Source organism: Monopterus albus, unplaced genomic scaffold (genome assembly GCF_001952655.1).
Source record: "Monopterus albus unplaced genomic scaffold, M_albus_1.0 scaffold6.1, whole genome shotgun sequence".
In the NCBI taxonomy this organism is placed as follows: Eukaryota; Metazoa; Chordata; class Actinopteri; order Synbranchiformes; family Synbranchidae; genus Monopterus; species Monopterus albus.
In genome coordinates this window covers 6314339-6329076 of record NW_018127886.1, presented here as the reverse complement: position 1 = coordinate 6329076, position 14738 = coordinate 6314339, and the positions used below count along the sequence as shown (strand labels likewise).

The 14738-nt window shown below is 41.2% G+C and overlaps 2 protein-coding genes across 2 annotated transcripts; both read left to right on the top strand.

Annotated features, from left to right (window-relative positions):
• The first annotated feature begins 6832 nt into the window (after positions 1 to 6832).
• On the top strand, positions 6833 to 7654 carry hes2.1 (hes family bHLH transcription factor 2, tandem duplicate 1). The gene is made up of 3 exons (XM_020615646.1): positions 6833 to 6922; positions 7022 to 7205; positions 7314 to 7654. Exons 1-3 carry the CDS (start codon positions 6833 to 6835, stop codon positions 7643 to 7645), a joined length of 606 nt encoding a protein of 201 aa, XP_020471302.1. The 3' UTR covers positions 7646 to 7654.
• A 5333-nt stretch (positions 7655 to 12987) lies between these two features.
• On the top strand, positions 12988 to 13995 carry LOC109969003 (transcription factor HES-2-like). The gene is made up of 4 exons (XM_020615633.1): positions 12988 to 13185; positions 13289 to 13384; positions 13491 to 13578; positions 13676 to 13995. Exons 1-4 carry the CDS (start codon positions 12988 to 12990, stop codon positions 13993 to 13995), a joined length of 702 nt encoding a protein of 233 aa, XP_020471289.1.
• Positions 13996 to 14738: the final 743 nt, after the last annotated feature.

Sequence of the window (14738 nt, the reverse complement as noted above, 5' to 3'; positions counted from 1 at the left end):
TAAGACAGCAACTTCACATCAAGATAAGTGGCTGAGATTTCATGTAAATTGCACTTCTCGAGATCAAACTATACACTACACATAAAAGACATGTTCAGTATTACAGCTTAAATCGTGAAAAACATACCCAGGCGTGACTTGGTTGGTGCCGTGCTCGTCGTTTAAAGCCAGGCTACAGGTCGCTGAGGAGAGCTGCAGTTGTGTGGAGCTCTTTTACACCACCAGGCCTGGGACTCAGAGACAGAGACGCGTTGTCTTGGTGGGCGGACACCTCGGACATGCCACGCCCTGCCATGGCCTGGCTGCTCCGCTCCTCAAGGAATCTGCAAAAGCATGCTCAGCACTGAAAAATATATATACATTATTTATACTTCCAGCTGGGTTTGCCTTAATCTGCTGCTGTAAAGACTAATTGCAAGCAGAGCAGTTAAACCCTAAGAAGATAATATGTCCTTTTCTTTTTCAGACTGTAATAACAAGCATCCATCTGTGGGTAAACGTTTCAAAGAAAGGCAGAGATAGATAGGAATACCTATGTTATCTGAGCCACAGAGATACATTTTGAGACATTCTTTATTTGACAAAATGTGAACATTATTCCTATTTTATTGGTTATCCCCCCACCCCCCCCCCCCCCCCCCCCCCCACTCCCATCTCTTAATGATCCCTGTGTCTATGTAACTTCAAAATAGTTCATCGGAGCAGGAAAACCATCTGCTGCCTTTGTTCGCCTGGCTCGTGCTGTTCTCGTGCCCCTGATATTGACGCACAATAGATTCCTCTCAGTCAGAAATCCAGTGTTCAAAAAGCCGCCAACGAGCCGCCTGTCCGCCGTGCCCGATACCTCTCCTCAGCATGGTGCAGCCAATGTGGAAATAAACAGCAACTGGTTTTAGGTAGTGCGTCTATGTTATCGTTGGTGTTGGTACATCATTGGGCTGCTGTCTGTGTGGAGCAGCGCGAACTGAGTGATTGAGAAGTCTCAACGACAGCTTATTGGTGGAGAAGCCGATGAGACGCTGTAAGTTAACCATTGTCAACTCTGGGGAGCAAAACAAATGTGCGCCAGCAGACGTGCTCCGCCGTAAAGCTTGGGTTTTGGCTTGGTTAGGCTTTTTTGGACACTGAAATCCTGTCTGAGCCATCTCTGTAATGTATGCAATAATAAGGTCTGCAATAACGCAACAATGTTTCTTAGCTTCTGAAACTACAGACGACGCCAGATTTGATGCGTTGCACTTCATTTTCCAAGTGAAACAGCGACAGTAGATTAAATGGCATAGCGTCTGTAAAGTCATTAAAGCACAATTAGTGTGTGCATGCATTCCCAAAAGTTCTCCAGTGTGTCTGTTTTTGCAGAGAACCATAATCCAACTATAAGCTTTTCTTTAAGTCATCATTTATATAAAGCATCTGAAACAATCTGACATCAATGTAAGACCTTTTTAGACTCTTAGATATTATATATATATGTTTAAGATATGAAAGAACTTTAAAAGACCTACCAAACAGAGAGGTCTACATTTCTCCATCATCCCTGCTGCTTGACTAATGGTGTTTTACAGATTATAAAAATATATCAGTAACATTCTTTATGTGAACTGCGCAGACTACAGTAATGATAAGGAGAAGACAAATTTGAACTTTGGCCACTGGTGGTGCTTTATCAACACAGGAGAATAGAACAGGAAAACTTTATTGTCATGTAACATGACACACAAATATATACACATGCAATACACAATCACATGTTTATACATACACATACATGCACATTCTGTGTCAATAACCAGTGGTTAGCACTACCTCTGTACACATGGCATGTATGAAGATTTTGGGCAAATGTAGATGTCTTTGTTTTGCATCCCTAGGACATATGAAACTATCACATTATTGCTTTGCCAACATGAAGAAAGAAAAAGTAAATGTAGAACAATTTAGAAAGGTACTGTTTTAACACTTTTTAAATACCCCCCTCAGCCTTCTTTGCAGATATAATTTACATTTAACACAATACTTTTGTTTACACCTGAAGATAAGAATACTTTTGGTTAAAAAAAACAATGCCATTGTTATGGTTTAGTCCCCCTCACCAGGAGGGTGAGGGAGAACTGGGGTTGGACTCAAGATGGCTGACCCAGGTGCTAGTACAAAAAAGGTGGTTTAATGGAATAAAAACAACATGACAACATAACAGGGTCCATAATACATACAAGGGAAGGGCAGTGATGACTAAGGAGACCATCTTTATAAACACACAAACTAATGACAGGAACTAGGATAGAGGATGAGAGCGGACAGGTGAACAAAAAGAACCAATGTAAACAATGCAATCCACAGCACAGAGACTGTCAGCGTGGAAGACAAAGCACGTATTTCTGTGTTGCTAACCGCATAATTAGCGTGATAAGGTCAAGCCAAAACGCACAGAGACTGTCAGCGTAGCATCTTACACACGTCTAAAAATATGCGGGTTAAACCTGTCTGATCCTTGAGTAACCATTGATCTAACAGTGGTAATAGTAACATAGTGGACTAATTAACAAAGAAAAACTGGCATACTGTACGTACTCAGTCAACGTTTACACCTACAAAAGCCTATGTAGTCCTACAGTTATAATGTTTAGAGAGGTGTTGATTCAATTGTATGGTCATTTTCAATGATGCAGTTTGTGCTCCGTACAGGCAACTGGCTGTTATTTAGCCTCCCCTCATTATGTTTACATATGGTGAACAAAGTAATAGGAACCAGTATAATGCAGTACAGTTTCAATGGAGTCACAAACTGTATTCTTGAAAATGACCACAGGCTTGAGTCAATACTTCTTTAAAGTTTCTAAGTAAACTAGACTCAAAGCCTCTTTCAGCAGTAGAGAACAATTGCTACACAAGGATCAACATAACATGTACTGTCAGGCTTGACTTGGTGCCTGAGTGTAGCGCCACAGCCATTGGTCACCTTACAAAACACCACCATGGAGCTTTGTAAAGTGACCAGAGTTTTCTATACTCTGACTCTGAATATATATATGCTGATGTCGATTTCTGTTTTGTGAGTGAATGAAAGAGAGGAAGGAAGCTGTTCATGAAAGGTCCTCAGTCAGCCTTCCTTCTCAGTTTTCAGTCCTCTTAAAGAAACACCTTGACATTAGCATTTGTAATTTTCATTGAATCAATGTGTTTTTTCCAAAGACTGAAAACAGTAGCTACAAAGTTTAAAAAAGACATTTACATTTTGTTTAATAGCTGTAAGTGGAGAGTCAAGTCACAATTCAAGCATGTTCAAGAACACTGGCAGAATCCAAACACAGAATGTCTTACAGCTCGCTGACCAGAAGGCTCATGACCTTCAATAATTCATGTAGTTTTACAGTTAAGTGCTATTTTCTTTAGGGTCACATAATAAGCCACACCACTTTCCAACCCTAAGTTAAAATACAGACATTAGCTGGGACACTATTCTCCCTAACCAATCATACCATGCACATATCAGAAGATTTCTCCACCCTGACCTCAATACAAAGCATCCCCGAATCCTCACCCAAGCAAAGAGCAGACGACAGATATACTCCACACTGTATTTGTTTGGGTTGTACAGTGGCTGGCCCAAAAGGCTTGGCACACAATCACAGCTGAGAGCCAGACCCTCTTAACTGTTCAACCAAGACTGTGAATCAGAAGTAAACTATACCAGTAACGACCCCTCTAATGAATAATAATAAATAATTGTGGGATAGATAACCTAAAAGGAAAGGACAAAACTGTTATTTAGTTGTGTTCTAAATTTTTCTAAAGGATGTTGACTATTAGTTGTAATCGAATACTGCACTCTTCTGTCTTCCACCTCACCAACCTGTAAAAATCAACAAGATCAGAATAAGTGATGCATAAGTATAACATTTCTTAAAAAAAAAAGACCATTTCATAATATTGACATGGAAATCACATTTATCAGTGCAGGTCTTCAGATGCAAAATCTGGTTCAAGAATAACATTAAGTTAGAAGTAAATGTCTTTTATATCATCCTCTTTATTAAACAAAAGACGAGAGAAATGAGGAGCTGCAGCTAAAACTCGCCATATCTTTCACCGTTTAAAGATGAAAAATCATGCCAGCTACTTTTGGCATTTTAAGAAATTATGACAGTTGTGTCATTCTTTACGTCTTTGAGAAGTGTGAGGTATAAAGTTTAGCTTTAAACTAACAGAATACAGAAACCTGGTAAATTGTCTTAGATAGAGGAATTTTTTAATCAAGAATGTTTCAAGTCGACTTGGATTTGATCCTGGGAACAACAGCAAGTCCCATCGCGCTTCACATGTTTTGTCTCAATGCAGACGAAAACACCAGCCAGCAGTCGTGTACAGATGCTTCATGAAGAAAAGACTGCTGTAGATTTTGGCTTGGGAAGCCAGACACCGTCTGAGCTGCAGTCACGATTTGGAGGTTGTAGAAGTACGTCTGGAATCCTCCACGTAGTCATGATGGAGACGATCGCTTTCAGCCAGCCCGGGTTCGGAGACGCTTTTGGTTTCACGCCTCAACAAACCTGCGCAGGCTCCATCTGTCTGATCGCTTTGGCTCGTGTCAGTCTCATGGCGTTTATACGACCAAATTCTCACATATGAACATTTTATTATCTAGCTCATTAAAATTTAAGATGCTTTTCTGGGAATGGCCTAAATAAAAACGCCTATACCTTTTCATATTCTGATCTAGATTATTACTCTTGCTCAAAACTGTTGGTGACGTTGGTAAAACTGTTCTACTCCGGTGATAAAGTGCAATTAAACATTTGGTGAGTTTTCTTTAGTTGACTGAAATGGTAAGGGACCGAATTAACTAGAAGAAAACAAACGAGTCACATCCCTTCCCCACGCAGTTGGAAAAAAGATGCTCTTCTTGATTTAGCTTTTCTGTGCGTCTTTCAACAAAGCATCACTGCGCTCACAGCTTGCACAGATGGATACCCACGCTGAAACCAAGACAAAAAGGGTCCCAACTGAAACATCTCTTGGACCTTTTTCCTTGCATCTCAAAGTGCTCGTTCCCAGGCTGGGCTTGATGGCAGTTATTTGGGCCCCCACGGGGGCCTACTCTTTTATAACAAGAGGGTTGAAAATCCGCAAGCTATGCGGCAAGGTAGAACTGCACCTGAAGTGCCTTTCCCAACTAAATAAACTGAATTGATATTTCATGATGATAGTCATCTTCCCACTCTTTATCATTATGGTTGGGGGTGCTACAAAGAACAATTCCGTGTGCGTAAAGCCGGTTATTTGCCTCTGAAATATGTTGCAGGACAAAACGACCTATAACTGAATTTTGTTTATATATCTGTGATTGCACATTTGATTTCATTGTTTTCCATATAAACACTATACCTTTTATTTATAAACAAATTATGCTTTATTTGATATCTTTTTCTGTAAAATCTTCCTCAGTCTCCTTTGATTTGTATTGGGACAGTGCTGCTGCACCGTTAGTGTTTAAGCACGGTGACCCAGCCTTCCGCCCTCCACAAAGACGAAGAAGGAAAGAAAAAACGTTGAAGCACATCGATGGTGAGAGGGCACAGAACAACACACAGGGCTGCGATGCCGATGGGAGCAGCAGTAGAGTGGCGCAGGGGTGGGAGATGGGGAAGAGGGAGCGGGTGTGGTGTGTAGAAACTGAAGATGAGAAGGGGGCGGGTTTCCCATCTGTTGCGCAGCCGTGGCGCGTGCCGAGCGCGTGAATCCTACCTGCAGCTCAGCTCTCTTTGGTTTAATGGCCAACGGCAGAGGTTGATTGAAACTTATGGAAGATGTTGAAATCAAATGTTTTTGATTTGTGATTGTACTATCTACGACATTTTATTTGCTTACAGAAACAATGGGAGTGTCAGTTCAAAAGACGTCCGGGCTTTATGGGCGCATTCCTCTTTCCTCACTGTGTTATTATCCATGCAGTATTAAAGCAGACTTGTTGCATGGCTCTTTGTAAACACGTTTCTGTTCAGTTTCCGCAGATGCGTGCACGTCTCTGCGTGAGTTGCAGGATGTCACTCAGTCTCCTCCCCCACAGCTCCAGGTAAATGCAGTATTGTTGAAATAGGAAACAAGCTGCTGAGGGTCCATAGATGTTATTCTACACATGGCGTGGCTTGGGTATCTGGGTTATTAATTTTAGGAATAGATTAGTCCTGTCACCTCAGAATCACTTATCTGGTTTTGTTTCTTTTGTTGTGGTGGAAAGACAAGTCAAATCCATAAGCATTAATACACAGACTGAATTTGTGCATTTCATTCTTTTTTCTACCTTTTTCCTGCAACTTGAAAATGTGTCACGAGACAAAAATGATATTTTCCTGATTTGATTATTAATTTGTGTGAATTTTGCAATGCAAAACGGCACAGAATAATAGAGATGATTTAAAGATTTAAGAAGTGAATAAAAAGCAAGGCAAAAAAGAAGCAATTACAAGAGCTGGTCTTTAGTATGGGAATCTGTTAAAGAACAACATTGGTATCTTGAGTGGATCTTGGAAGAAAGTTAAAGGTTTAGAATATAAATGCAATAAAGCGCAACATCGTTATGAAACTCCGCAACACCAGCGGCGGACACAGCGACCCACTGGGACCAGATGGTCCAGATAGGAGGTCTACTCCCACGGGCATCGCCCCCCGTCCCCTCATATCAAAACCCCAGCTCAATGGCTTGTGTTCCCTCCCCTCCGACGCGCCGGACCCACATAAATAGGAGGCTGTCCAGCTCTGCCTCACACTTCAGCTCTCTCGCTTCAAGAGAAAGTATCTCCCTTCCAAAGCACAACAACAAGCAGCAAACGAAATGAGTCCCAGCATCACCGCTGAGGCCAGCCAGCCTCTCCCTGCCAGGTCCACCGTGGCCCAAAGAAAACAAGCCAACGAGCTAAGAAAGGTAAGAAAAAGACCGGAAATGTTTATTTGACTGGAAATGTTTTCGAGTGGACTCTTTCAAAAGTGCAGCTGAATAACGGTTTTCCATTATTTCGTCTAGACCCTGAAACCCTTGTTGGAGAAGAAAAGACGTGCTCGTATTAATGACAGTCTCAGTCATCTGAAGAGTCTGATTTTGCCTCTTGTTGGCAAAGACAACGCGCGCTACTCCAAGCTGGAGAAAGCTGATATTCTGGAAATGACCGTACGGTTCCTCAGAGACCTGCCTTCCACTCCAGCCAAAGGTGAGTTACCTCTTGAATTACGATGTGAATTAAACAAAATGTCAAATTTCAGATATGCCTCCCATGTAATTACATCGACTGATAATGTCTTTTCTCTGCTTCCCCCAGACTCCGCGGACAGCTACAGAGAAGGCTACAAAGCCTGCCTCCAACGCGTCTCCGCTCTGCTTCCCAAAACAAGCATGGATCAAGACACGTGCCAGCGGATGAACAACTTCGTCCAGCAGTCCATGTCCGCAAACGTCACCCCAGCCTGCCTGAACTGCTGCGCTCACAGCTCCAGGACCTTCCCTCAGTTCCAACAGAGACTCCTGAGCTTCAAATCCAGCTTCAGCTCCAGACTGGAAAGCCATTCCCGAAGCAGCGAAGGCGCAATGGCTCCAGGCGGAGCGCAGCCGGACCCGCAGCCAGTCGGCGCTGCTATGTGGAGACCTTGGTAGATTAGAGTGCCATTTAGTTTATGTGTCTTATTTATTTTATGATGTTAATTGTATTCAAATAACTGTAGTCTAGGCGATTAAGAAGAAGAATGGTTGAAGTTACCAATTTAATTCATAACTTTGCTCAATTTGCATTTAATGCCAAAAGGAACAGGAGCACAGATCTCTAAGAAAAAGTGTATGAACTTTTTTAAAAATGCAATCCTCTTTGGGGTGTCAGAGACATGGGTTGTAGACAACACTTTGTAAAACCCCAGGGGTTATTTTGTGTGAGGTTTGCACGACGGGCTTAAAAGTATTTTGGTCTGTGCAACAGAATAGTCTGTAAACACTATGTGTTGAATGGGTTGATATATTATCCACTAATGGCATGTGAGAGAAAAACATGTTTTGTGTAACAGTGTTTCGTTATTGATAAATAAAAATAAATGTACACGTCGAATATAGTGTTGTGTCGTCGTTATATTTTGCAGTGGTATAAATGATTCACACTTGTCTTTAAGGCCAGATGTCTTAAAAATGAGAGGAAACTCTTGGTGTGAAAGGAACAAAAAAGGCGCGCAAACGCATAAAGCTGCACGTCAGCCTGCTGATGAGCAGCTGCTCTATTGTTGCTGATGTGAGGCGCCTCAGTTGTAGTCAAACTGGTGGCAAGACGTTAGACTGGTTGTGATGGGACACAGTCTGAGATGGCTTCAGTTATTACAGTGACAGATGTGACACACCTTTTCTTGGTATTTTACAATAATGTTACTTTTCCCAATAAATAATTAGTTATCCCTGTCATCTGTCACGCTGCAGTCTCATACATTTGTAGACCTAGTTACTGTACTATCCCGAATTTCCCACTTTTACTAAACAACAGTGTTTTTTGTCTCTCCTGTATCATCCTCTATCTGAACATAAAGGATTCTACAGCCTGTAGTTGCAGCTTCATTTTCAATAAAAAGACTTTTCTGTCTTTCACCCTTTATATTTGCTATAGATCTTTCTAGATAAGTCATATTCGGTGGGACATTCTAGTATGAAGTCATGGGTATGCTGTTTAATAACCAAATAATTCTTCAGGATGCAGAATAAAAGCTGTTCACTATTCAAACTGTTCTGCTAGAGGTAGCCACCACCTTTGGAAGCTTTTATTTTATTTATTATAATAATAATAAGTAATAATAATCAATATTATTACTACTTAATGTTTCATGTCCCTTATTGTCTTTCAACATTGAACACATGACCTTTAGACAGACCCTTTAATGAAACGTGAAACAAAACAAAGCAGTTTTAATTCAATGCAAATATAAGATATCTTACAAAATACTTGTTAACTAAATTACCAAATTTAACTTATTGCTTTAGGTTGGCTAGCAGCTTAGTTGAGAGCAATGGCTTCCCCCTCTTCCTCTCCTTCTTTCTCTTGTTTGGAGTGTTGCATGTTCATTTATTCCTCTGCCTCCTTTAGTGATAATGGTACTTGAAATAAATGTCAGATGCTAGCAGCACTGGAGGTGAGGCTTACCAAATTGGAATCTATCCAGCTTCTCTCCTGTGAAACCAGCTCCCAGTCTCAGGTCGGCAGGCAGACACCCTCTTTACCTTTAAGATTTGACTTAAGACTTTCCTTTTTGATAAAGCTTATAGTTAGAGCTGGCTCAGGTGACCCTGGGCCTTCCTTTAGTTATGCTGTTATAGACTTAGGCTGCTGGGGCCTGCTAGTAAGAAGCAGTCCCTCACGCTGCCACTACCATGCACGCATACATCACATCACCCATTTGCCTTCTAGCTAGACGTAATTAAGATGGTATGAGTTTTCTTTAAGGATGTTCTCTTGACCTCTTTCCCAGTTGCAACTGGTTCAACATCCAGCCATCTATTGTTGTATGCACAGTCTTTCCATGTCAGCCTTTCTCCACACACTTTTGCAGTCTTTGTTCTCATGCTTGTGACAGAGTTGTATGAACTGTGCCTTTGTCTTCACGGTGCTGACTGGGACCTTCCAGGAGCACATACAGTATGCAACCAACTGAAACCCCTGGACTTCTCACAGGTGATCTTTATTTACATAAGATGTCGAAAACCATCTACATGTATCATGGTTTAGCTGTGTTCTAACAGGGGCGAGTAAAGAAAAGTGTTATATTCTGTATAATTTGTATTGTTTTGCTGTTTTATTTTCACTTTGACATTAAACAGTCTTTACTTGTTGACCATTGAGTCACATCAAATCCCTTTTAATTCGGTAATATAAATCAAAGAATCGTCAAAGTTTCCCATTGGGATTCTTTCTGTATAGTGCATAAAAACTTCCCAGCATTGCCCAATTGTTTGTTGTGCAACAAATACAAAATATACCTTTGAAAATATAGTGGCATTGTTTTCATCATGCTATAGTATTATGCACATCACTGAATATTTGCATATGGTTGGGTATATGTTTGTTTTGACATCATATTAGATTCATTTTGATCAGTCATACTGTTATGAAGCAGTTCACTGATGTTAAACTCTTCACAAGCATGCGGTGTGCGAGTCTATTTGCAGACTTCTCTTCTCAGTTTAGCATTTTCTGGTTTAAATTTTACATTTTTAAGTTACGTTTCCCCTATTATCTCTGAAATAGAACACCAACAACAAAGCCAATGAAACAAATCCTTCATGATAAGTTTGAATGGCTTAAGACTATCCACAAACATGAAATTCAGGTGTGACAACTTTGATCTGATGCTCTGGCACAACCAATCTATCAATAAAGAGAACCATGGCAGAGGATATTCACCCGAAAACATTAAACAGCACTGACGTTTCATATAACTAATGGGATCTTTTCTTAACTGGGCCTGTTCTTCTCGCAACAGAAGCTCAGACATACGTGTTGTGGACCTGCACTGTCTTTACATTTATTTAATAATTAAACAGTCTAGACCTGATGATGTTCACGACTGGAGACAATACGTTATTTATAAGAATAATATTCTCTCTGAGACGCTGAAAAAACACCCGTCTCCTGTCTTTCCCAACTCACATCATACATGTGGTAAATCAAGGACCCCGCTGGCTGTTTCCTCCCCATCCCACAGCCCACACGTGACTTTTAATTCCCGTGAAGTCTCAGAACATTTTCAGACAGACGTCCTGTTGTCCGGCCTGCACAGATGGGTCACCGACGCTGAATTTGCTTCAAAAGACAAAAGAGTGCTCTAACCGTAAAAGCAAAATTCTGAAGAAGTTGACCCCCTCACACCCAACCCCCATCACCCCCCTTGTCCCAGTGGTGAGGGGCGCGTGCGGCAAGTGTGCCTCTCAATTTCAGGGCAACGCTTGGCACAACGGTATCACAGCCTTCACATTTTGACTGGCTTTATATTTCCTATTTCAATTTGTGTAAAATAATTCACAGATAACGTATTAATCATAGCAAACGTTCATACTTTGTTGCGCCACAAAAGTCAAAGCAGTCAAACCTCATGAGTGGTGCAGGGTGGAAAATACATTTAAGTTTGTATAAGACAAACATGTTATTGGTCACACACTTTTGATTAGTGTCTGTAAAATCCAAAGTCCCTCTGCACAGCAGCTTGCTTTTGCATGGTGCTTTTATATTTGTAATTTTGACGGGGCTGCGCTTTTATTACGGGACGTTGTCACCATAGAAAAACCACAACTGCATGCGTTTTCACATTCTCATTATGCGTTTTTTATAGACTATTTGATGTTTGAGGGAGCCTAGTACTCGTTCAAAGAGATCATTGGTGAAAGACTTGTAAGACTGTGGTTCTCCAGATAAACATCTTTCCTCTCCATCAACAGAACGAGCTTTGTGTGCTGCCATCACCATACAGTACAAAACAAACGCTTCACGATAGCTTGGACGCTAAAATATCCAAGAGTCAAGCTAAAGGAGACAATTACATCACGGAGTTTCTAAACAGGGGGGCGAGAAAGGTTTCTTTCAGTTGGACACTAACAACATGCACCCATTAACAACATGCAACATGCAACCATGCAGATGGGATACCCACGCCAAAGCTGCGTGCAGATCAGGTGTCGTGCGTGTAAAGTTTAAAGACAAAGAGCTTGAATACATGTAATATCTCGTGTGTGTGTGTGGGCGTGCGTGCGCGCCTGTGTGGATGAGAGTTGATAGATCCATGGTGGGAACAAGAGGTTGGCTGTTGGATGCTGATGTCCATCTGGTCCCCGTGGCGCGTGCTGAGCGCGTGGTTCCCCTGAGTGCAGGGACATTTGATAAGTTGTCATGTCTCTACCGTTTTTATTTAAAATTGGAACATCTTAAGGCTGCTATTCCAAGTTTAAGTCATCCATCATAAGACACAGTGGTTGGTTACTAAATGGGCTACATCAAATGTTAGTCCACTGGTAACATTCAAAACGCCCAGCAAGTTTAAAACCAGGGCTCAATGTACATTTCGCAGTGGCTGTTGTGATTGAAAAACATGTTCCTTCACCATCCACCCTCTGTTTTTCATCCCCCAGCGCCCTGCACGAGGCGTTGGCAGCAGGGGAATACACCCTACAGGTAGAGAGCCCCCTTCGGGCAGAAACTGTATAAAAACGTCATATGCAAAACTATTGTTATCAAAATCTAAGAGCAGATGTTATTTGAAAATAGCGTGGCTTGGGTATGTGATTGGAATACAAGCCTGTATCTCTGTGGACAGTCTTTCCAACACGCAAGCCTGACCCCTATAACAGGAATGATTGCATTGCACCATAGATGTGAATATTTATTTAAACTAGAGAGCGTTGTGTAAATTATATGTAGTTAGTCTTGGGTAAATTACAGAAACAATACAATTCAGTAAAACCTCAGCATGGAACAGCAATAAGAAGGTTGTCAGACAAAGTAATAATAATGGAAACTCAGAATTGGCTGTTTCGATGAACATCATTTATAAGATCAGAAAGTAAATGAATGGTTTACAGCCTATACTGTGTTCCCTGTTACTTCTGAGCACTGCGTCATTACATATCAGCAACTCTTAATTCATGTTTTACAAACAAACCCACATATTTAATGTATTGTTTATGAAATAATGAACGTAATTGTTTTCTATTTAATATGGCGTAAATTGGATATTTTGCAGAATCTGTATTTGGTGAATTCGCAGTGGGTAATTCAAACGTTTAAGTTTCTTTACGCACAGATTTCTTCAGCTTCTTGAAGCACATTTTCTTTGTTTCGGTGTATGGACCCTAACGCAGTTGTTACGCTTGGATTAGAATAAAGGACAGATGGTTATCTTACTAAATTTGATGCTTTTATGTTTTTTTTCCGTCGAACGTGGCCTGTCCAAGTCTTCTCAAGTCAGCTTGGGGGCGTACCCATGACGCACGAAGACCGACGCCTCAGACCTGGATATATACCGCAGCCCCTAACCGTTAGAAACACATCTTCCCTTATTTCTGCTTTGGACACTTTTCAGACACTCACATTGTCTCCAAACATGATGTGTGAAGCTCGCCAGTCTTTTTCTCCAAGGTTAACTGTGGCCAAAAGAAGAGAGGCTCTTGAGCTCAGAAAGGTAAGTGAAGTCACTGAGTTTTGCTTCATTATCTTAAACATTTTGTTGTATGTCAAACACTTCATGTAATAAATGAATACTAAATATTATGTGTTCCTTTCAGACTATGAAACCTTTGATGGAAAAAAGAAGGCGGGCCCGCATCAACGACAGCCTGAACCACCTGAAAAACCTCATCCTTCCTCTCACAGGCAGATATGTAAGTTACTTTTCATTGTATGTAGAAAACACTTTTCAGGTATATTAAATTCAAGGCGGTGTTAAGCCCACGTGTTTCACGTTTGCTTTTCATTCATTTTCTACAGAAGACTTGTTACTCCAGGCTTGAGAAAGCCGACATCCTGGAGATGACTGTGAGGTTCCTCAGCGACATTCCCCCAGTTAAAACCAAAGGTGAGTTCTGGATCTGCTAAGCCATTTACTGATAAATGTATGAACAACGGAGTCTTGTAATTTTAGCACCGAAACTAACATTTAACTGTCCTTTTAGATTCCGCAGACAGCTACAGAGAAGGCTACAAAGCCTGCCTCCAGCGCGTCTCTGCTCTGCTTCCCAAAACGAGTATGGATCAAGACGCGTGCCAGCGGGTGAACGACTTCATGCAGCAGTCCATGATCGCCAATGTCACCCCAGCCTGTCTGAACTGCTACGCTCATAAGTCCAGGACTTTCCCCGAGGTTCAACAGAGACTCCAGAGCCTCAAATCCAGCGTCAGACTGGAGAGCCAGTCATGCAACACCAGCAGCGGAGCCGCCGGTGCGCATCCAGGCCTACAGCCTGTCTGCTCGGGTATGTGGAGACCTTGGTAGAGTCCTCAGGTTTGAGTGGCCGCGTCTCCCAAAATGTTTGATATAGGCAAAAATGATAATCTAGCATGACTTGGAAATATTCACAGTGATTCATTGCCTCGTTTCCGTTGATGAAAAGCCACATTCATCGTTAAATCGTATTGGTTGAGTATTATATACTTAGGTTTCGGCAACGACTGAGTTGTGTTATATAAAATGACAAATACAAGGCGGTTGTATTTTTTTAATCCACGTGTATCTGTACCTTAAATGTTTAGTGCACTTTGCAGACTAAGCGATGAAGGGCCATTTAAACAGCCCTGTAAGACCCAGAGGGTCAGTTTATGTATTTGCACCAACGGCGTCTGTGTCCTGGGCCTGATGTGCAAATGACATTTGTAGACATAATGTGTCACTTGAAGTATCTACGTTGATATGTTTTTTATTTTTATTTTTGCTATTTACAGCAAAGGTTGTATATATGTCCTATAAACACAATAAAACTGCGATGTCGTGGTGAGATCTTGTATTGTCCCTTTATTTACACTTTATTGTAAGAATACTGGTCTTTACTCTCGCGTAATTACGCATTAAGTGCTACATAATGAGAAAAAAGGAAAATGAAAATGTTTAGTTGACGCACACCAAGATGAACTGATGTATGTGATTTTCATTCAAACTGCAAACAGATAAAAGGTTTTCACAACAAATATTGCACAGGAAAGCACACACAAACTGTCGGGTGCTAAAATAACCTATTGAAA